The sequence below is a fragment of the Somniosus microcephalus genome, chromosome 5 (genome assembly GCF_052327205.1).
Source record: "Somniosus microcephalus isolate GS21.2 chromosome 5, FLI_Smic_1.0, whole genome shotgun sequence".
Classification (NCBI taxonomy): Eukaryota; Metazoa; Chordata; class Chondrichthyes; order Squaliformes; family Somniosidae; genus Somniosus; species Somniosus microcephalus.
Genome location: NC_140991.1, coordinates 14,171,745 through 14,192,667, shown reverse-complemented (window position 1 = coordinate 14,192,667; position 20,923 = coordinate 14,171,745). Strand labels below are relative to the sequence as shown.

Genomic DNA, 20,923 nt, shown 5'->3' with positions numbered 1-20,923 from the left:
GATGACCACATGTGGGGGAAGTGTCGCCAGCTACAGCAACTTGAGCTCCGGGTTTTGGAGCTTGAGCGGCGGCTGGAGTCACTACGGTGTATCCGCGAGGCTGAGAGTTAGCTGGATAGCATGTTTCTAGAGGTGGTCACCCCGCAGCTTAAGAGTATGCAGGCAGAGAAGGAATGGGTGACCGCCAGACAGAAGAGGAGGACCAGGCAGGTAGTGCAGGAGTCCCCATAGTGCATCGCGCTCTCTGACCAGTATTCTGTTCTGAGTACTGGTGAGGGCGATGGTTCCTCTGGTGAGTGCAGCCAGAGTCAAGTCCACGGCACCACGGGTGGCTCAGCTGCACGGGGGGGGGGGGGGCTGCACGGGGGGGGGGGGGGCGGGGGGGGAGGAAAAAGGGTGGAAGAGCAATAGTGGTAGGGGATTCGATAGTTATGGGAGCAAACAGGCATTTCTGTGGCTGTAGACGTGACTCCAGGATGGTATGTTGCCTCCCTGGTGTCAGGTTCAAGGATGTCACTGAGTGGCTGCAGGACACTCTAAGGGGGGAGGGTGAACAGGCAGAGGTCGTTGTCCATATCGGTACCAACGACATAGGCAGAAAGAGGGTTGAGGTCCTGCATGCCGAGTTTAGGGAGCTAGGAGAGAGATTAAAAAGCAGGACCTCAAAGATAGTAATCTCCAGATTACTCCCGGTGCTAGTGAGTACAGGAATAGGAGGATAGAACAGATGAATGCGTGGCTGGAGAGATGGTGCAGGAGGGAGGGCTTTAGATTCCTGAGGCATTGGGACCATTTCTGGGGAAGGTGGGACCTCAACAGAGACCTCAACAGAACCAGGACCAAAATTCTCGCAGGGAGGTTTGTTAGTACTGTTGGGGAGGGTTTAAACTAGCTTGGCAAGGGGATGGGCACCAGCATATAGAAGTAGAAAAGAGGAATATGGTGCATAAAAGAGTGAGTGTGTTGGATAGATTGAGAGAAGATAGTACTAGAGGCAGTAGTAGTACCATATTAGATAGGAGCAGACTAGTTTTAGAATGCATGTACGTAAACACACAAAGTGTGGTGAATAAGGTTGGTGAGCTACAAGCACAATTAGCCGTGTGGCAATATGATGTTGTGGCAATAACGGAAACGTGGCTTAAAATGGTGAGGACTGGGCACTTAATATTCAAGGGTATAAGGTATTCAGAAAAGATAGGGAAGGAAAAAAGGGAGGTGGGGTGGCAGCAGAGCTGATTAAGGAAGACATTGTAGTGTTGGAAAGGGAGGATGTTCTTGAGGGGACAAGGACAAAATCCATTTGGTTTGAATTGAGGAGCAAAAACGGTTTAATCGCGCTATTGGGGGTATTCTATAGGCCTCCAAATTGTGAGAGGGAGGTAGAGGAGCAAATCTGCAGGGAAATCGCAGAGATATGCAAGAGCTATAGAGTGCTGATATTGGGGGACTTTAATTACCCAAATATTGAGTGGAATAATGCTAGGGTAAAGGGAAAGGAGGGGGAGGAATTTCTGAAATGTGTTCAGGAGAATTTCCTTGACCAATATGTTCTCGGCCCAACTCGGAAGGAGGCATTGCTGGATCTGGTGCTGGGTAATGAGGTGGGCCAAGTCGACCAAGTGTGGGAGAACACTTGGGTATGAGTGATCATCATATCATAAGATTTAGATTAGCAATGGAGAGGAGCAAGGAACAATCAAAAGTGGAACTTCTAAACTGGAATAGGGCTAACTTCAATGGGATGCGAAAGGATCTAGCCAGGGTAAAATGGAACCAAAGACTGACAGGAAAAACTGTAACGGAACAATGGGTGATCTTTAAGGGGGAGATGTTCCAAGTACAGGCTAGGTACATTCCAACAAGAGGGAAGGGTAAGGGAAACAAAGCAAGGGCTCCTTGGATGACGAGGGAGATAGAGAAGATGATGAAACAAAAAGAGAGGGTGTATGATGCACGTCAGGTGAATTCTTCAAGGGAGAACCAGACCAAATACAATAAGTTGAGAGGGGATGTGAAGATGAATATAAGATTGGCAAAGAGAGAATTTGAGAGTTGAATGGCGGTTAATGTAAAAGGGAACCCCAAAATCTTCTACCGGCATGTAAACAGTAAGCAGGTAGTAAGAGGCGGGGTGGGGCCTATTAGGGACAAAGAAGGTGATATGTGCTTAGAGGCACAGGGCAAGGCTATAATACTCAATGAGTACTTTGTATCGGTGTTTACTAAGGAGGTGGATGCTGACAAAATATCGGTAGAAGTGCAAAAGGTAGAAGCAATGGAAGGGGTGAAAATTGAAAGACAGGATGTACTAGGAAGGCTGGGTATGCTTAGAGCGGACAAGTCGCCTGGTCCAGATGTCTTGCATCCCAGGTTGCTAAGGGAATTGGGGGAGGAAATAGTGGAAGGGCTTGCCATAATTTTCCAATCTTCCCTCGATGCGGGGGAGGTACCTGAGGATTGGAAAGTGGCAAATGTGACACCATTGTTCAAGAAAAGGTGTAAGGACAATCCTAGTAACTACAGGCTGGTCAATTTAATATCAGTGGTGAGTAAAGTTTTAGAAACAATAATCAATGAAAAAATTAACAGGCTCTTGGAGAGGTTTAAGCTAATTAAGGAGAGCCAACATGGATTTGTAAAAGACAGATCATGTTTGACTAATCAAATTGAATTTTTTGATGAAGTAACAGAGAGGATTGATGAAGGGAATGCAGTGGATGTTGTCTGTATGGATTTTCGGAAGGTGTTTGACAAAGTACCACATAGAAGGCTGGTTAACAAAATTGAGGCTCATGGAATAGGTTGGTCAGTGGCAGCTTGGCTAACAAATTGGTTTAAGGACAGAAAACAGTGAGTTTTGGTAAATGGCTGTTTCTCAGACTGGAGGATGGTAGACAGTGGTTTTCCCCAAGGGTCAGTGCTGGGGCCACTGCTTTTTTTGATATATAGAAATGACCTGGATATTGGAATACATAGAATTTCTAAATTTGCCAATGACACCAAACTTGGGGGTGTGGCAAACAGTGCTGATGAAACCAATCGACTGCAACATGACATGGAAAGGCTAGCAAAATGGGCAGACAAGTGGCAGATGGAATTTAATACAGAGAAGTGTGAGGTGATGCATTTTGGCAGAAGGAACAGGGAGAGGCAATATACACTTAATGGCACAGTTTTAAAGAGTGTGCAGGGACAGAGAGACCTGGGAGTTAATGTGCATAGGTCCCTGAAGGTGGCAGGATATATTGAGATAGTGGTTAACAAAGCATATGGGATCTTGGGCTTCATAAATAGAGGTATTGAGTACAAAAGTAGAGAAGTTATGCTGAACCTTTATAAAGCGCTGGTTAGGCCACAACTGGAGTATTGCGTCCAGTTCTGGTCAGCACACTTTAGGAAGGATGTGAAGGCCCTTGAGAGGGTGCAGAGGAGATTTACCAGAATGGTTCCAGGGATGGGGGATCTTAGCTACAAGGACAGGTTGGAGAAGCTGGATTTGTTTTCATTAGCGGAAAGGAGGTTGAGGGGTGATTTGATAGAGGTGTACAAGATTATGACGGGTTTGGATAGGCTAGACGGGGAAAGCCTGTTCTCACTAGTTGATGGTACAAAGACTAGGGGACACAGATTTAAGGTTTTGTGCAAGAGATACAGGGGGGATGTGAGGAATATCTTTTTAATGCAGCGAGTGGTGAGGACCTGGAATTCGCTGCCGACGGAAGTGGTGGAAGCGGACACACTCAATGTTTTCAAGGGGAGACTGGATAGGCCCTTGAGGGAAATAAACTTGCAGGGCTATGGGGATAGAGCGGGGGCAATGAGGCTGACTGGATTGCTCTACAGAGAGCCGGCACGGACTCGATGGGCCGAATGGCCTCCTTTGGTGTCGTTATGACTCTAAGATAAAATGTTGCATTTTTAGAAAGCCAATTTCAAAATCGTAGAGGAGCCTTTAAATTTACTCTTGAAAAAAGGTGGTATAGGCTTTCCTCGGGCTACTGCTAATGTGCAAATGAGTAGAATTTAGTAAAGATCAGATAGTTGTTCTTAGTTCTGTGATAACTGAATGATAAAGCTAAGCACTGTCTTTTTTCTGAGATCTCCTCTGGCCCCACAATGATTGAATTTGTGAGAATTAACTGCGGGAGAGGAAACCCCAATCTTTCAAGCATCGTTGTGTTGAAATTCAATTGGCATTTTACTGGGATGTTTTCCACTTTTACAAACCAGATTGTTAATTTTATCACTTCCTAACCCCGATTTTATCCTGGGGCAGGAGAGCAGCGGGCAGGGGCTGGGGTTGAGATGGGGATGAAAGTTTCAGGTACGTTGATGACCCGAGCAATTTTAACTCCTGAGCCTCATTAACATCTCAGAGGTTGGGCTCCCAGCCGAACCTGGCAGAAATCGCCAGCTAACGGGTAGGCGGGAGTAGGATAGCAGGTGGCAGGAGGCTGCTGCTGGGGACCCGAGAGCACGGTCCCCAGCATAATGTAAATAGTGAGGTGAGGTGGGGTGGGGTCTGGAGATGATTGTGGATGAGGGATGCCTGGGGAGGGGGAGGTTCAAGGTTTCCTATAGGGCGAGAGGGAATGGTGTTGAAATTTGCAGACAATAACGAAATAGGAGGTAAAGCTAATTCTTTACAAAACCAAAGGAAATTTCAAAGGGATAGTGATAAGATGGGGGAATGGGCTAAAATGTGGCAGATGGAATTCAATATCATTTAAGATGAGGTGACACATTTTGGTTGAAAAAATAACAAATAATTAGACTCTAAATGGAAGTAGGCTCGGTGTAAAGTTATATTGAGGCCGGAATTTTGAGGGGGGTTAGCGGGCACGATCGGTGGTGGGTTGGGTGGGAAAAAAAAATTTTCACAGTGGTTCGGGACCCTGCTGTGAACCCGCCGCCACGCGCCTTTCCCAATGTCGGGTCTGTCCGCGCTGAGCAGACCCGACACGCAGCGGCGGGGGACCCAATTCAGGTAATTAGTGGCTTGTTTAGAGCCACTTAAGAATGATTTTCTGCTTACATAGAAACATAGAAGATAGGAGCAGGAGTAGGCCATTCGGCCCCTTGAGCCTGCTCCGCCATTCAATGAGATCATGGCTGATCATCCAAATTCAGTACCCTGTCCCTGCCTTCTCCCCATATCCCTTGATCTCTTTAGCCTTAAGAAATATATCCAGCTCCTTCTTGAATATATTTAATGAACTGGCCTCCAGCGCCCTCTGTGGCAGAGAATTCCACAGGTTCACCACTCTCTGGGTGAAGAAATTCCTCCTCATTTCAGTCCTAAATGGCTTACCCCTTATCCTTAGACTATGACCCCCGGTTCTGGACTCCCCAGCCATCGGAAACATCCTTCCTGCATCTAGTCTGTCCAGGCCTGACAGAATTTTATAGGTTTCGATGAGATCCCCTCTCAATCTTCTAAACTCCAGTGAGTATAAGCCCAATCGACACAATCTCTCCCTTTTGCATTTGACAGCTTGCCCACGGGGTCCATGCTGGTCGTGGACCACGTCTGTTAATCTGAGGCGGGAGTTCAGTGGCCATTGAATCAGCTGATGAGTTGACAGATGCAAATGTAAATTAAAGCTCCCACCTTAGAGATATCTTCCCTCAGCCACAAGCTGTTCCTCACTGCATTTCCACAACAGATTCACTATGCTGCAATTCTTTACACAAGCCTCCATCCAGTCTGACCTCATTACCTCTCTCACCATTGACAGATTGCTTCTGTCATTTCTACGTCATCTGCCCTCTATTCCATCTGCATGAATACCGTTTATACTCTCTCACCTTGGTCCTCAGAATCCCACCACGATCAACCCCAACACCAGGAGCACCAGGCACACCAGCAGCACCAACAACAACACCAACCTTCTCCGCAATCAACTGATGCTGCACAGGACGGAGGGCATCAGCACCTGACCACATTGCTGCCCTGAATGCCAGGGATGGCCTCACCATGACCAGATTTACTTCACTTGACCCTGTATACCCTGGCTGCCACATGATGCGCCTGATTGGCACCACCCCACACCAACACCATAAAGCATCCCTACAATGCCCACGCCATTCTTTTCACACTCATCACCATTGCGGGGGTTGGGGGGGGGTGGTTACCATTATGTCTCACCATTCACTGCAACTCACTAAGTACTTCCAAAGATGCACACAAATCTGTCAACGCAAAGTGTTGAAAATAAAGCTTTCAATGTTTCATGCCACTTTAACAGAAACTTTACATCAACATTGCATAAAACACCCAAGTGTCTACCCTTGTGTGTTGTTAGTTGGTATGATTGCACTAGGATTAAGGTGAGTGTGAGGGGTGGCTAGTGAGATGGGGATGTGATAATATAGATAGAGAGGGATGGGTGGAGGTGCAAGGTAAGTTGGTGTGAGTAAGGATGTGCAGGAGTAGGGTAGGGAAGGCAGCGTGATGGAGATGTGGTGGGAGGCACAGCAGGATGAGGTTGAATGTGGTTTTGTACTAACGTTTTGTGATCTACTGAGATCATTGAAACGTTTGAGGCACTGCACCCAGGGCCTCCTGACCACATCCCTGCTTGTGCCCTCCTCTGCAATGTGCAACCAGGCTGTGTTGATCTCCTGGGGAGGTCTCTTCCGCCCATGGGAAGGGAAGAGGACCACCCTGTGTGCTGTGACCCCCTCCATAAGCATATGGAGGGAGTCATGTAAGAGCCTGGGTGCAGCCTTTGTGCAGTTATTGTCAGTGTTTGCAGCACCTCAATGATGTAGAACACTGACAGCACAAATGTTAAAATAAATTTGGACATGATCCCTTTAAGGAAACCGGCTAATGACGCATCATCAAATGATGTCACCAGACCCGCTTCCTCTAATTGGCCGGGAAACGTGCTGGGCGGGCTTAGCAAGCCCCATCAAGGGAAATTCATTTCACAGAGCGGGTTGGAGCCAGCAGCGGGGTCGGGATCTGCCACCGATGTCGCCCGCCACAGACCCACCGAGGTCAGCGAAATCGCCACCAGAATCTCTGAAACTGACCATTTGGCCTATGCTGGTGTTTATACTCCACAAAACCTCCTCCCATTCTACCTCTTCCCACCTTGCCCTCTATTCCCTTCTCCCTAATGTATGCAGAGCAGAGGGATTAGGGGTACAGATACACAGAACATTAAAGACAGCACCTCAGGTTGATAAGGCTATTAAAAAGATAACAGAATTCTAGGTTTTATTTAAAGAGGTATGGGGGAAGAATTCGGTTGGGCCCCCTTTGGGGCGCTAACTTCGCCAGGGCGCTAAGTTAGCACCCCTGCACCCGAAATTCACTGGTAGTACCCCCAAGAGGGAGGCGGGGCGCTAGTGGAAGCACTCCCTCTCCCTCTTGGGGGCACTACCAGTGAATATCGCGGCGCTGTGTGCCGCGGTACTGCGGGCCTTCCTCCCCTCATTAAAGGGGAGAGGCCTAGCGCAGCATCACCCAGAGCCCAGCTGGGCCACCAGGGATCGGGGTGCCGGCAAAAGAGCCCGGCACTCAAAAGGAGTGCCGGGCTGATGGAGCGCGGCAGGCACCCCGCAGGGGGGCTGCATAGGAGGCCGGGGACAGCAAAGGGGGCAGGTGCTGGCAGGCGGTCAGCAACAAAAATGGCCGCCCGGCACCTCCCCTTTAAATATCGCACCCCGGCTGCACGTACGCCCCCGACCCTGTCGGACATAGCGTCCAGTGGTAAGTCAGGGGGTGCTACCGAAGTTTGCGGCCAGGGCGCAAGCGGGGCACTGTGCATGGCGATGATGTCATCGCCGGAGGCACAGCGCCGTGGGGTGCTACCGGTTACTGCCACCGCTAACCACCCGCTGAATTTCGCGGGAGGCATTAGCGGCACCGTGCCCAGGTGCTTTGCGCCCTGTTACGCCCTCTTAGGCGCTAACGGGAGGTGCAAAGCAACTGAATTTTGCCCCCATAGAATATAAAAGCCTAGAGGTAATGATGAGCTAGTACAAAAGCTTAATAAGACCTGAGTTAGAGTAGTGTGTATAGTATTATTAAGGCTCCAGAGAGGATACAACACAGATTCATAGGATGCGGCCTGGTATGAGGAAATACAAGTATGAAGAAAGACTTAAAAATGTAGGCCTTTTATGATTAAAACAACACAGATTATGGAGCGATATAATAGAGGTTTTTAAAACATGAAAGGATGACTATGGGGGAAAATTTCGGTTGCTTTGCACCTCCCGATAGCGCCCTAAGAGGGCGCTAACGGGGCGCAAAGTAACTAGCGCCCGGGCGCGGCGCCGCCAACACCTCCCGTGAAATTCAGCGGGAGGTTAGCAGCGACGCTAACTGTTAGCGTCTTGCGGCACTGTGCTGCCGGCGATGACGTCATCGCCGTGCGCAGCGCCCCGCTTGTGTGCGCAGTGCCCCGCTTGTGCCCCAGCCGCAATCTTTGCTAGCGCCCCCTGACTTACCGCCACACTATGTCCAACGGGGTCAGGGGGCCTACCTGCAGCTGGGGCGGTGCTATTTAAAGGCGAGGTGCCGGGCGGCCATTTTTGTTGCTGCCCGCCAGCTGGGCCCCGGGTCTCGCTGCGCAAGGTCCCTCCCCTTTAAGAAGGGGAGGAAGGCCTGCAATTCCATGGTGCTGTTTCGCGTAGCTGAGGGTCAAGAACGAGGGGCCATCGACACAAAAAGACATTTAGACAGATCGTACCCATCCGCTACAAATTCCCTTACGCTGGCGAAGAGTTGAGCTATTAGCCCAACTACTGCAAAGCGAATACCCACCAAACCCTTATGCCTGGTAAAAGCAGGCGTAAGGCCTTCTGTTACCAGCGTAAGGGTTAAAATAAATGTTAAAATAATTTGTTTTAAATGATTTAAACATTCACTTGCATTTAAAATTAGTTTAGATTATTTTTGTTATCATTTAAATTTTTTTATTTTAAATGTTTAATTAAAGGGTATTTTAATTTTGAACCTGTGATTATTTATTTTTATTTCAGTGTTGTGAAATTGTATTTATTAGGTGATTTCTATTATACTTGTGGGGATTCCGTATGTAAATGGTATCACCATAATAGGAATCCCCTTTGTCATTGGTTGGCCTGGCCCACATGATCCCAGGGACGCTTGCGAACCGCATGCAACCCTGGAATGTGTGGGCCTTTACGTAGGCATACGTCTGCAGGCCCAGGACCGCAAGAGCCCGAAGCTCTGGAGACAGCAGGTAAATACGGAGTTTTCTTGTGGTTTGCAGGCGTATATGGGTGGCAAGCCTCCGACCGCAAATTCCAGGCCAATATCTCATTATGTGGCTCGGTGTCAAATTTTATTTGATATCACTCCTGTGAAGTGCCTTCGGACGTTATATTACATTAAGTGTGCTATATAAATGCAAGTTGTTGTTGTTGATATCTCAAAGCCAAGTTTCTGGGATTGCCTTTTGGGAACGGTGTATCTGCATGCCGCTACAAGGCCATTGACATAAGTGGACGGGCTAGGGATTGGGAGTTCTCCTGCTGCAGCCCTCAGTTGGGACCTGGTGTAGCGTCAGGGTTTATGCTTGACCGTACCCAAACTCAACCCAACTCAACGTAACCCAACCCAACCCAACACAACAACCTGCCAGGACTGGAGGTAGATAAACAATGGCAAACATTTAAAGATAGAATGACAAAATTGCAAAAATTGTTTATACCAATCTGGCATAAAAGGAAATCTAAAAAGGTGACTCAACCGTGGATAACAGGGGAAATTAGAGACAGCATAAAATCCAAAGATAGGGCGTATAAAATAGCCAAAAAAAGCGCCAGAGCGGAAGATTGGGAACAGTTTAAGATAGAGCAAAGGAGGGCAAAGGGCATGATCAAGAGGGGCAAAATAGCTTACGAAAACAAGCTGGCGGAAAATATAAAAACTAACTCCAAAAGCTTTTATAAATATATCAAAAGGAAAAGACTGGTGAAAACCAAAGTTGGTCCATTGCAGTCAGATACGGGGGAATATATAATGGGAAATAAGGAAATGGCAGATCAACTAAATGCATACTTTGGGTCAGTCTTTACGAAGGAAGACACAAAAAACCTCCCTGGGATATCGGGAAAAATAGGGACATTGGCAAAGGAGGAACTGACGCAAATCAATATCTCTAAGGATATGGTGTTAAGGAAGCTAAAAGGATTGAAGGTGGACAAATCCCCAGGGCCTGATAACATGCATCCTAGGGTACTGAAGGAGGTGGCCCTAGAGATAGCGGATGCACTAAGGATGATTTTTCAGAATTCATTAGACTCGGGAACAGTGCCGATGGATTGGAGGGTAGCTAACGTTACCCCACTATTCAAAAAGGGGGGTAGGGAAAAAGCAGGTAATTACAGACCTGTAAGCCTTACATCAGTTGTGGGCAAAATGCTGGAGTCCATCATTAAGGATGAAATAGCGGAGCACTTAGCAAATGGGGACAGGATAGGACAGAGTCAACATGGATTTACAAAGGGTAAATCGTGCTTGACTAATCTATTGGAATTTTTTGAGGGAGTAACTGGTAGAATAGATGGGGGAGAGCCAGTAGATGTGGTGTACCTGGACTTCCAAAAGGCCTTCGATAAGGTCCCACATAAAAGATTAGCATGGAAAATTGAGGCTCATGGGATAAAGGGGAAAGTTTTGGCGTGGATAGGGAACTGGCTGTCAGATAGAAAACAGAGAGTTGGAATAAACGGCTCATTTTCTGAATGGCAGGCAGTAACAAGTGGGGTACCACAGGGATCTGTCCTGGGCCCCCAGCTGTTCACAATTTACATTAATGACCTGGATCAGGGAGTCGGATGCAGCATTTCCAAATTTGCAGACGACACTAAACTAGGAGGGGGGGTGGGCTCAGAGGAAGAGACCAGGAAGCTCCAGAGCGATTTGGACAGACTGGGCGATTGGGCGGATAAATGGCAGATGCACTATAATGTGGACAAGTGCGAAGTTATCCACCTTGGGTGCAGGAACGGGAGGGCAAATTATTATTTAAATGGCAATAGATTGGGAGAGGGGGAAGTACAGAGAGACCTGGGTGTTCTTGTACACCAGTCACTGAAGGCGAGCATGCAGGTGCAACAGGCGGTCAAGAAGGCAAACGGTATGCTGGCCTTCATAGCAAAAGGGTTAGAATACAGGAACAGGGATACCTTGCTGCAGCTGTACAGGGCACTGGTGAGACCACACCTCGAGTACTGTGTACAGTTTTGGTCGCCTCATCTGAGGAAGGATGTTCTTGCCATGGAGGGGGTGCAGCGGCGATTCACCAGGCTGATACCAGGAATGGCGGGAATGACCTATGAGGAGAGACTATGTAGTTTAGGGATGTACACACTGGAGTTTAGAAGATTGAGAGGGGACCTCATAGAAGTGTATAAAATTCTGACAGGTCTAGACAGACTGGATGCAGAAGGAATGTTTCCCTTGGCGGGTGAGAACAGAACTAGAGGACATAATTTAAGGATAAGGGCTAAACCATTTAGGACAGAGATGAGGGGGAATTTCTTCACTCAGAGAGTGGTGAACCTGTGGAACTCATTGCCACAGAGGGCAGTGTACGCCAGCTCATTAAATATATTTAAGAGGGAATTAGATATATTTCTACGGGCAAAAGGGGTTAAGGGTTACGGAGAGAAGGCGGGGACGGGATACTGAATTAAAGGATCAGCCATGATCTCATCGAATGGCGGAGCAGGCACGAAGGGCCGAATGGCCTACTCCTGCTCCTATCTTCTATGTATCTATGTATCTATGTATCCCTTTCACCCACCCCTCTCTCTCTCCCTCCAAACTCATTACATACCAGCAGAGGGGTGAGAATTGGTTGAGCCTGAATGGTTGCCTAACAATCATGTAATTATAGTTCAGATTTTTGCCACAAGATAATTCAATGTCATAATCAGCTTTGTGACAGAAAATTATGTGAAAATTGATTCCTTGGTCAGCGCAACTGTAACCAAATGCTTTTACTTCAATTTTTCTTTACTCAAAGCTACAATTCTGTCATAAGCTTTCTGGTGATATAAAGGGCTTGAGCTTTGGTCTCAATCCTTATGGTATCAAATTAGTGTGGATCATGGCACAGTGCTGTGGATCAGCAATGTTCTTTATACATAATAGATATATATATAGCCTGGAAATTATTGTTTGTGTTTGCAATTTCATGAGTTTGTGTGACATTCCCTATCTTTTATTTTAACAAAGGATTAATGGTGCTATCGATCAGCGGAGAGAAGAATATTAAGGGCAGGATTTTCATTGGGCCGTGGAGTTGGGATTGGAGGCGTGTGGGGGTTTAAAATCCTGAAATCGGGGGTCCTGACCCCATCCTGCCCCCAATCCGCCTCCATGCCAGTTTCAAAGGAGGTGGGTACCCGCCCCGCACTGGGACCCGCCTCCCCGAGGTGGGAAGGGGATTAGTGCCAATTAGCTGCCTGTTAACAGGTAGTTAACAGGCAGTTTTTAGCCTAATCCCGATTTTCATTGTTGAAATGTGGGATCCCCAACGGCTCCAAACCACGCCAAGTTAGCGAGTCGGGCTGTCGGGATGTCTGGTGTTCAGGTGAGTGATGGGTGCATGAGTGCAAAGGTAAGTGTGTTTGGTCTGTGTAAAGTGTTTAAAGAAGTTCTATTAACCTTTACTTACCTTTACAGCCTTCCTTCCTTCAGGTCTCGGGAGTCCCTCATCTCACCGGCACAGAAAGCAGAATGGCCGCCAGCTGTCAAAATCTGCAGCTTCTGCTTTCTGTTCAGGGGAGATCTCTAAATCATCCTGAGAGGAAGGAATTAACCTGGAGTACAGATTGTCAGTGTTTGACAGCTTCAAACAGCTGTCGAACGCTGATATTTCATCTGTCAAAAAGTCTTGACAGATGAAATTTCAATCTGTGACGTCACCTGTTGCCGGGTGGCCCTTAATTGGCCTGCTGAGCCCACTGGGCGGGCTCAACAAGGTCAATCAAGTCAAAATCGCGTGGGTTGGCTAGAACTCGATGGAGGCGGGACTACAACCCCAAAAGTTGTAGTCTCGCCTCCTACCCGACTCCTCAATGAAAATCCAGCCCTCAGTGTTTGTATGCTAATATAGCAAACAGTATTTTCCATTTTTAACCAAAGTTCAAATATCTTTCAAATAAAGTCTTCTTTCTAGTACAGGACTTACCTCTTTCATATTGTTCAGCAGCTGCCTTCTCTGTTGAAAGAGAATTGAAGTAGTCAGTTAAAATGTTGCACGTTAAAGCATTTCGTCCTTTCATACAAGCAAAAACTTGAAGGTTCTTTTGGGACATCTGGTTCCACACTTTTTAAAACAGAACTGGAATATTTTTCAAAAAAAGGGGTAGATCTTGACTTTGTGTGTTAATGTAAAATGGATGATAGCGAGTCGACAGCCCGTTTTACATCACTCCCAATATTTCCATGAATCTCGATTGTTATGGAGCTTACCCTTAGTAAGACGTTGTTCTTGCATCTTTTCTGTTGAAGAATAATAAAATTACTCAGTTGAAAATGTGTGCATTAAAACCTTATCCCATATATACTTAGGTTTCTTAGAAAACCTGACTCTGCCCATTGTTTTTTTTGTAAAACTTGCAATCTCTGCATGTCTTAGTCAGCCTTGCAAGATTGGAAAACAGCTGAAAACCAGTGCTTTAGTCTCCTCTGCAGGGCAGTTGTAACAGTACGAGTTACTCATTGAATTTTCATTACAAAATCACTGCTTGCATATAATGGGGTAAATTTTATGGCTGATAGGATTATTCCTATCCAGGCAGAAAGGATTTGATTTTTTTCACTGAATACAGTACTTGCCTGAATTGTTCAGCGCTTAATTTTATGGCTGGCCTCTTCGGCCGACCTAAAGTAAGAGAGCTTCATTTTAATAATGTAATATATGGTAATATCCCCTTGCATAAGTTCCTGTCTGTTTTAAGATGTGATTGTGTTTTATTTGCTACTTGCTCATCAAGAATTGGCAAAAAGGCAAGTTTTGTATATGAAGGAGTTCTTAAAGTAGCAGTGGCTTTTTTGAATCTTTTTTGAATTTGAATTTTTCACTTGCTTTTTCGTGTTGCGTTTTGTTTTTCCCTCTGATTTTTTTGTGTTTTTTTTTCCACTTTTTTGATATCAGAAAATGTAAAGAATATTTCTGTTGAAAAAAATGCAGATAAATATTAGATCCAATTAATCATCACTGCATTCAGGGAGCAGCCCAACGTCGGCGATGCCCACGAAAGTAGGTCCAACTGTGCTCAGTGCCGACTTTCTGGTTCAACGGACGAAAAAATAATACTTTTTTTAGGCTTTGTGCGTGTGCTGGCCTCATTACACGTTAAATAAATGCAAGTTGGTACCATGCTGGATACCTTATGCAAATTTAATTTAATGGGAGGAAATTCAGGCAGGTTCCGTTACAGGCAACACTCTGACATGCCTGATTTTCCGACATTTGCTGTGCGCAGACAATCCTGTGCACCTGGGTGCACACCCAGGAAAATCTTTTTTTTTGTTTCCTGCTGCTTTCTGTTATTTTCCTTCAATTTGGCACTGCTTTGGTGCACAGTCCGCACTGCAGCATTCCTACTGACACCAGTTTGCTCCTGCAGCTGCGACCAAGCAATTCCTTTGGGGCTGTCTGCATTTTATTGGTCATGCATTGGCTGTCCTGGATTTGGAGGAGAAAGTAATTTGTGAGGAGGGGGAAGTGTTAGGTGTACTGTTATACCTGCAGGTGGCCTAGGAATTATGCCATATATCTCAGGTTCAGCTGCTTGACAACAGTTTGCATTTATGCAGTTCCTTTATGTAGAAACATGCCCCAAGGCACTTCACAGAGACATGAGTAAAATGTATCTCGAAAAAGAAATTGTCTTCTCTGCTTATGATTCAGCAGGGAGTTAGTCACTTAGTTATGCAGTCTATTGGAGCATGACCTTCAGATGACATCAGCACAGGAACAGCCTTGCCTGTTGCAGTTAAAGTTACCACAGCATTGAATTTTATCCTACCAACTCATTTCAAGACACCACTGGTGGCATTTGCCAAATTAGTTAGTCATCTGTACATCATTGCTTTCCCCTTGTTATTGTTGCCTTGTTTGCCATTTTTCCATTGGAAAGGAAGGTGCAACTGGAGAGGACCCAGCACTCTACCAGGTTTTTGCTGCACCTGCACTACCCTTTTCCCCTGCCCTGGTAACAGGCCACTCATGCCTGGTGTCTCACCACGTGCAGACCCCGCGTCGAAGTTATCTTCTAAAGTACACGAGTGTTAGTATCTGAGCTGGTGGCTGTGAGTGTGAAATTGAGTGACGGTGCTGTGTCTTCATGATCAGTGTCTTGGTGCTCTTCAATTTCATGCTCCTCCACCGGTGCCTGGCCAGGTGGCAGTTCTTGGCTATCTGAAAGGAAAAGGCACAAGGGTAAGGTTGTGATAAGGCGATGGGGGTAAAGCAAAGCTGCATGCTTACACCATCTGCAGCTTGTAAATCAGAAGAGATTGTGGGATGAGGGGGAAGTGGGATGTGAGAAGGTGGTCCTTGGGGCTACACTGCTGGCTGTTCCCATTGCCTTTTCCGCATTTGCCTGGAGGGTCTCCTGGTCCCCTGTGGAAACAGGACCTCTCTCCTCATATTCACGTCCTGCACCAAGGCCTCCAGTGCTGCATCGGAGAACCTTGGAGCACGTTGTTGTGACATCAGTAGATTTTTTTGCTGCTTTGACTCTTCCCCAGCTAGTTGAATGGCCAGCTGCAGGCAGAATGCACCTCCCCTTAAGGAGGTGCAGACTTCCTTTTAAGAAATGCAGCCTAGTTTTAATTGGTGCTAGCCTCACACGAACTTGGACCTCCTGCTGAGCATTCAGCCACTCAGCAGCGCATTCAGCGCTGGGATGAACTCCACCATTATGTTTAGCAGCAGGCAGCACGAAGTTAGTGTGCTGCCTGCATTACTTTGAATGGGCGCGGGTTGATCCCACGTTTCTACCTGAGGATGTTTTGCAATACTTTCATTGTGATTTAGCAGCTACCACACACTGTAGGAAGAGAATCAGTATGGATGCAATCCTTTGAAGACCTCAACAATCTGGGACACTGCCCCTGTGACCATCCAATTGTTTTTATATACAACGGAACGGTACCATAGTGGTTGTGTTACAGGACTAGCAATCCCAGAGGCCTGGACTAATGATCCGGAGATGTGAGTTCCAGTCTCGCCACAGCAGCTGGGGAATGAATTTAAATTCAGTTAATTAAATAAATCTGGAATAAAAAGCTAGTATCAGTAATGGTGACCATGAAACTATCGGATTGTCCTTTAGGGAAGAAAATCTGCCATCCTTACCCGGTCTGGCCTATCTGTGACTCCAGACCCACAGCAATGTGGTTGACTCTTAACTGCCCTCCGAAATGGCCTAGCAAGCCACTCGGTCGTACCAAACCACTACAAAGAGGTATCACTGCAGCGGTTCAAGAAGACAGCTCACCACCACCTTCTCAAGGGCAAGTAGGGATGGGCAATAAATGCTGGCCTTTCCAGCGACGCCCACAACCCATGAATTAATAAATAAAAATAAAAAAATTGTTGCTTTTCTGTCTGCATAATCATTACTTTGATTTTAAGCAGTGTGCAAAATGTACTCAGAGTGCTGACCTGGTAATGGCTGTGCCCTATGGCCCCAGTGCTTCCTGGCATGCATATTGAATCCTCAATATTCATGATGTATGTTCATTTGCAGAGGTGGGAGAACAGCTTTTACTAGTGTGCCTAGGTGCTTAGCAATTGGCATGACACCATCTCAGTCAGCCATGCCAAATGTGGCTCCCTGGTTTATTAATTGGAATTTAACATACATGGTAAACAGTCTGGCAGTTTCTTCTCTAATTGAAGCCCTTAATTACAATCTTCCCACAGTGACCCTTGCTTGTGGGAAGCTTGTAATAATTTTGTCATCCTTTTGCCAGAACTCATGTTCTGTTCCTAACCTTCTTAGCAATTCCATGTCAACTTCAATTTAAAGGCAGAAGAAAAAAATGTTTGGCTGGGCCACATTCATTCAGACCAATACAAAAGCAAAATACTGCGGATGCTGGAACTCTGAAATAAAAACAGAAAATGCTGGAAATACCCAGGTCAGGCAGCATCTGTGGAGAGAAAAACAGAGTTAACATTGCAGGTTGATGACCTTTCATCAGAAGGTCATCGACCTGAAACATTCATTCTGTTTCTCTCTCCACAGGTACTGCCTGACCTGCTGACTATTTCCAGCATTTTGTTTTTATTTCATTCAGATTAAGAATTACTTAAAATTTTACTTTCAGCACTTTCATTTCTTCAGTTTTGGACTGCGAAATGTGTTTTCAGGTTCTGCTCATGTATCTTCATGGCCTAGAAATTTGGATGGTTTGTGCCACCCGTTAGCATGGTGTAATTTCAAGATCGTGGCGGCCGGTACTCTTCCACCAGCTGGTGGCGGTTCCCGCGGCGGGCGCCATTTTGGAAGTGCCAGTAGCACTGCCGGTAAACACGATCACCATAAGGATTTAAATGGCCGAGATTGTGACGTCAGTGAGTGTGCAAAGCTCACCCGACGCCCGACCTGCAGTATTGGTTCTCACCATTGAACTTCACGGCATGTTTAAACGGCGACAGGGAGAGCAGGCGTTCAACAGCAGGAAGGAGGATCCAGCAATCAGTTGCACCTGACATGGTTCTGCAGTTTGAGTGGCTCTGTGCAATTTTCTGCCACTCCAACAACTTTCTTTACTTATTTCAAGGTCCTTTGGTAATGGAGTGTTGTTGCCACTGTAGAACTCCCTCATTTTTTAAAGGCATCTGCTCACAACACTTGCTCACAGTCATGGGGGCTGTACTGGCAGTTGACCTTGCCCTCCAGGATCTGTGGCAAAGGGAGCGAAGGCAGCGAGGAAGACATGGCTTGCAACAGGATTCTTACCCACCTAGGGTCTTCCAACAACACCTCTTGCTTAAATGGAGGTAGGGGAAGTGTCCTAGGAGGCTACGCTTCACCAAGGAGGTGGTCACAGAACTCTACCACCTCCTGCAACCAGACCTGCAGCCTCTGGGCAGGGCAACACGGCTCTCCCTGTGGCAGTCAAAGTCACCGTGACCCTCAACTTTTCGCCAGCAGATCCTTCCAGTCTGCAGCAGGAGACATAGCTAACATCTCACAGTTCACTATCCATTACTGCATCCGGGAGGTCACTGAGGCTCTCTACACCAGGAGACGGGACTATGTTGGCTTCTCTGAGCAGAGAGAAGCAGGACAAGTGCTCATGTGGCTTTGCCAGGATAGCGGGCTTCTCCATGTCGCAGGGCACCATCGACTGCACCCATGTGGCTTTGTGGGCACCATATAACAATCCTGAGATCTTCCGTAACCGCAAAGGCTACCACTTACTTAATGTGCAGTTGGTGTGTGACCATGTACAGCGAATCCTCAATGTCAATGCCAGCTATCCTGGCAACAGCCATAATGCCTTCATCCTGCACCAGTCCAGTGTGCCAGCAATCTTCTAGCCACCACAGCAAGCTCGAGGGTGGCTGCTTGGAGACAGGGACTATCCACTCTGCACCTGGCTCATAACTCCCCTCCCAACCCCAGCACTCGTGCCCAGCACTCAATGAGAGCTATGCCTCCACCAGGAACATCATCAAGCAAACCATCGGGGTTCTGAAGCAACAGTTCTGCTGCCTTGACCGCTCTGGTGGAGCCCTCCATTACTCGATGGTACGGGTGTTCCATTTCGTGGTGCATGCTTCACAACTTGGCCATCATGAGGGTGCAACCCTTGCCAGCAGGGAGTGTGTCACCACCTCAGGAAGAGGAGGAGGGAGAGGAGGAGGACAAAGAGCAAGAGCATGGGAGGAGGCAGGCACCCAATTGTCCATTGGGACATGCTGTCTGTGAGCAGCTCATCAGGCTCTGATTCGAATGAATGAAACCCCAGATCCCTGTTGCTCACCACATCCCCATCATACCATCCCTCTCCCACAGAATATCACAGACGCCAGACATGCATGCATACAGCATAAATAGCTTGAAAGGTGAGAAAAGATTGTGGGCTAAGGGGGAAGTGGGATGTGAGAAGAAGGATTAGGAATGAACATACCATTGTTGTCCCCAAGGGGTTCAACCTTACTGGTGGTCATGGCCTCTACCACATGGTTCCCAATCATTTCAAGTACTCTCTCTTCAAGCTGACTGAGGTGTTGAAGGGCTGCTTGGCCCCCACTTGTTTGCTCCTGCTCCCTCCGATTATGTGTGAGTTTGACTTGCAAGAGAAAGAGAAGTGTGTGAGTGAGTTTAGTGCAATGTGTTTGGGTGATGTGCCTGCCATAGTTGAATAGCTGCCATTGTGTGCAAGCTGTGAGATGTGGCTGTGAGTATTGATAGGTAGAGATTGTTGGTTAGTGAGCTCTTGGGGGTTTGGTGCATTGAGCAGTGTGTGAAGCTTGAGGTGGAGATGGTGGCAGATGGCATTTGCTGAAACCTTCACTCACCTTGATCACCCATGTGAGGTTGTTAAACTTCTTCCTGCACTGGGAGTGAATCCTGGGGATGTCAGTGTTGGCCGTGATGTGTGCTATGAGGGTCTCCTGCCAGTCTGCATGTATATTACCACCCACCTCCTCTCCACCACGAATACCAGTGCTTGCAGAGCTTCATTGGTGAACCTACAGGCTCTCTCCCTCTGCCTAGGTTCTGCCATGAGCACTTGTAACTTTGATTTCTTTATACTTTTTACTTTGCTGTTGGTGCAGCTGAACACCCAACCACCCTGACAATGAGGTGCTGCAGCATTAATGCACCTCCCCTTTAAGTAGTGGAAAAATCCTGTGGCAATCATGACTGCGAATTAGATTGGCCCCAGTATTGGTCCACCTGTTGAGTGTACTCTTCTGGTTAAAACAATAAATCAGTGGCCCAGAAATTCGGGTCTCCACGGGTGAGTACGCATGGCGTACTCACCCGTAAGCCCAATGGAAGTGCTGGTTTCCTGCATGCACTGCGCATGCGCGGGAAACCGGCACTTCCGTTCCCCTGAAAGAAGGGGTTCAGAGTTCGAACGCATGCGCGGGAGAGGCTGCGCGTGCGCATTGAACTTAGGTTTTTTTTGCAGGTTTTCCCGGGAGGGTAAGTCTGCAGAAGTTACACATTTAAAAAGCAGGCATAAGGCCTGCTTTTTACAAGGTAAGTGGTGAATTAATTAAAATTAAAACATTTTTCCCACAGGTTTATTATTTTTAAATACTTTAAAGCAAGGTAAGTTTATTTTTAGCCCCGTTAGAAAATAAAATTATTTTTTTCAAAAATTTAAATTGTTTAAAATAGTTATTTCATGTAATTTATAGTTTATTTAAAAAATGTGATTTAAAAAAAATGTATTTGAAGATTTAGCGATGTTTTGGGGCCCGTAGTATTTCTAAGTTTTGACAGCTCCGATTGGCTCCCCATGGCCCACGTGATCCCAGGGGACGCATCGAACTAACTGCGCCCCTGGGATACACAAGCACTGCGCGCCAGCAGCTGGAGCAGGCCCAGGATCGGAATTCCACAGGGACCCACAGCTCAATGGCCGGCATGCAAGGTAAGTGCAGGTCGGGGGCTTACACCCGCAGGAAGCCCCCGACCTGAATTTCTGGGCCTGTAACTTTAATTAAAACATTAAAAGAACCGTAACAAATTAAAAAAATTTGGTTGCTGGGAGTGATGATGCACTCCAGTCACTGCGGTGCCCACCGGTCGTGGAAGGCCTCGAGCGTGCCGGCGGACACCGTGTGCTCCAACTCCAGGGCCACCCAGGCGCGAACATGGCCGCGGAAGAGAGGCAGGCAGTCGGGCCAAACACCCCCCTCCTGTTGAGTGTAAAGCC

At 47.0% G+C, this 20,923-nt stretch overlaps 1 protein-coding gene across 2 annotated transcripts in view; it reads right to left on the bottom strand.

Annotated features, from left to right (window-relative positions):
• Positions 1–20,923, bottom strand: part of LOC147116899 (uncharacterized) — a 247,368-nt gene that overhangs the window by 71,303 nt on the left and 155,142 nt on the right. For both annotated transcript variants that reach the window (XM_085987344.1, XM_085987345.1), the window contains 2 exons: positions 13,475–13,504; positions 13,191–13,220 (listed from right to left, as the gene is read on the bottom strand). In XM_085987344.1, coding sequence (XP_085843470.1) covers positions 13,191–13,220; positions 13,475–13,504 — 60 coding nt within the window. The remainder of the gene's footprint in view (positions 1–13,190; positions 13,221–13,474; positions 13,505–20,923) is intronic.